This window comes from Cornus florida, unplaced genomic scaffold (assembly GCF_030987335.1).
Source record: "Cornus florida cultivar Cherokee Brave unplaced genomic scaffold, ASM3098733v1 CherokeeBrave_3.0.0_Hap2_Chr08, whole genome shotgun sequence".
Taxonomy (NCBI): Eukaryota; Viridiplantae; Streptophyta; class Magnoliopsida; order Cornales; family Cornaceae; genus Cornus; species Cornus florida.
The window spans coordinates 51,066,837-51,069,266 of NW_026775578.1; the positions used below are offsets into that span (position 1 = coordinate 51,066,837).

The 2,430-nt window shown below is 33.6% G+C and overlaps 1 protein-coding gene across 1 annotated transcript; it reads right to left on the bottom strand.

Moving 5' to 3' along the window:
• Window positions 1–636: 636 nt before the first annotated feature.
• On the bottom strand, window positions 637–1,263 carry LOC132270232 (late embryogenesis abundant protein At1g64065-like). The gene has a single exon (XM_059771422.1). It carries the CDS (start codon window positions 1,261–1,263, stop codon window positions 637–639), a length of 627 nt encoding a protein of 208 aa, XP_059627405.1.
• Between the last annotated feature and the right edge of the window lie 1,167 nt (window positions 1,264–2,430).

The following is a 2,430-nucleotide window of genomic DNA, read 5'->3' on the forward strand; positions in this document are numbered from 1 at the left end:
TCTTACCCTCTTTTGTTTTTAGAAATATATATATTATTCTCCTTGTCTAGAATTAAATGTCCATTTTTCTACTTTTGAATGTCTTAAAATAAATGTTTTATTTGAAAAGTTAAAGTACTATTTTTTATAACATTACAAATTATGTGTTTTTATAATGAACTTATAAAAAGTAAACCATCACATGAATCTACCATTGACATATTTGATAATTCATTCACTACCAATATAATAAAAAAATATTAAAATCCATTATCTTAAAAAGTTATATTTTCAAAAAAAAGAGATAAAACAACATATTACAGATTCACACTAGCATGTCATGGCAATTCCAATTCTAATGTCTTGGCTGCTGCTTGGACATCTCAAATGCAAGCACTTCAGTGTCAGTTCCTTGGTACTAAATGTCATTGTTGACTAGAAATTGTTTTATGAAATACACTACTAACACATCGAAATACTGATATCATGTAGTAAACTAATTGAATAAATTCAAATACGAATCCAAATAAGAATTAGGACAACACAACGAACTGGCAAAGGGTGGACTATATAGTCTCAGAATATACTGTTCCCCCCTTAAAAACAGAGTACATATTTTCCGAAGATTTAAAGTACAAACGCATACATAAAATTGCATCATTTGCATTCCAAATTCTGGAGCTGCTGGCTTGCGATATTGACTTCCATGGTGCAATTCATATTGATAGCTTTCTTCTTCTTCATCACCAGCATTAGCTCCACCTTTCCGGTCAATCTTGATGTGCAGCTCAGCGGCAAAATCCCAGAATTGAAATCACTTCCTAATTCTGAATTGGTTGGTAAGCCGGTTGATGATAGGTTTATAGCAACATTGAACCTCTTGGTGGATTGAAATTTAGCCGTTGACTTAGGAACAAAAGCATTCCCCACTTCAACACCCCCGTAAAAGAAGGTAATGGTACCATCGTCGAATTTGTAGGGGCCAAAGTTGGTGTTCTTGACACCCAATCGAGCATTCATTCTCATGTCAAATGATGATGCCGTGACACTAAAAGTCTCAAATGAGGCAGCACGAACGCGGAACTTGGGAGTTTTGACCTTCATGACAGTGAGTGAAAAGATGGCTATAACAATGGTTTGAAACACAACAAACGCAGCAATATACAGGATAAGTTTCTTGCGTTTCTGGCGTTTAAGTTCTTTGGATTGTGACTCTTCGTCTGCTCGGCCATAGTTATATGGTGCTGCCGAGTTGTGCCCTGCTCGCTGCTCCTTCTCTGCCATTAATTTTGTTGATGAAATGAAACTTGACTTGTCTAGAAAAAGGTACTGTAGAAATACAGGTGAGAGTGAAATATTAGTGGCTATATGAATATCTTTTATCTGGCTGTAAGCAATACAAGAAACAGTGTAATGGAACACTTTAATTTGCTGAAGATTTGAAGAAATGATGGTGAGGATTAAAGGGTTTGTGGCAATCTATATTTATAATAAAAACGGGCGCGCTTGTGATGAATATAACGTAAGTTATGGGACACCTTCCTTGACGCCTTCACCAACAGCTACAATAAGGTGGACTTTCTAGAAACGCGTGTAAATGGTTTTCTAAGATTTTTGACTCCATATTTTTGGTATGCAACATTCTTAAATAAAATATATCTTTAAATAATTAGATATCAGATGGTTCTATGGGAAATATAGGAAAAACATTGTTAATTTTGTTTACATTCATCTCCACTTATTGGATGGAAATATCCTTTTCCTCGTCCCTTCTGTGCCCATCATGTTCATTATTAAATAACCAGTGCAACATGATACATCATATATGTGGTAGAATGCAACAATGATATAAGATTAATGTAACATATTTATATAAAAAATACAATACAAATTACATATATTACATCACAATGCAACACCACCATAAAATTAAAAAATTCATCAACTTTACCTTTTATGCGTTGTTGATTTAAACTCGTTGCAATTTTAACTTAATTTGTTTATGCTGTCAATTTAATTTGTTGTCAATTTAATTGTGTACGATAACTCATGACTAGAAAAAAGAGTAATAGGAAAATATTTTATCCGAACTTACCAACCTATCCATGTATAATATTCTTGAATTAGATGAACACGTGTTTGACTTATTTTTACATTAAAGTACTCTGCCTGAAAGATTCTTTGAATTATTGGGCCGGTAGATGTGTATGGAGAAAAAGTTCTATATGAAGGAAGGTGGGAACTGGGATGAGCACACCGTAACTTAAAAAATTGCAAGAAATGGCCATGTTAGCCTGGCAAACAATTGAAATGACAGTCAGATCCAAGTTATTAAATATGTGCATGGTATCATGGATCTTTTAATATTAATTTCCTTGTAGGCATTACCCCTTTATGTGACTTCCATTATTAAATTTCCATTCTTTCTCTGTGATGGTGATGATGTAAAAA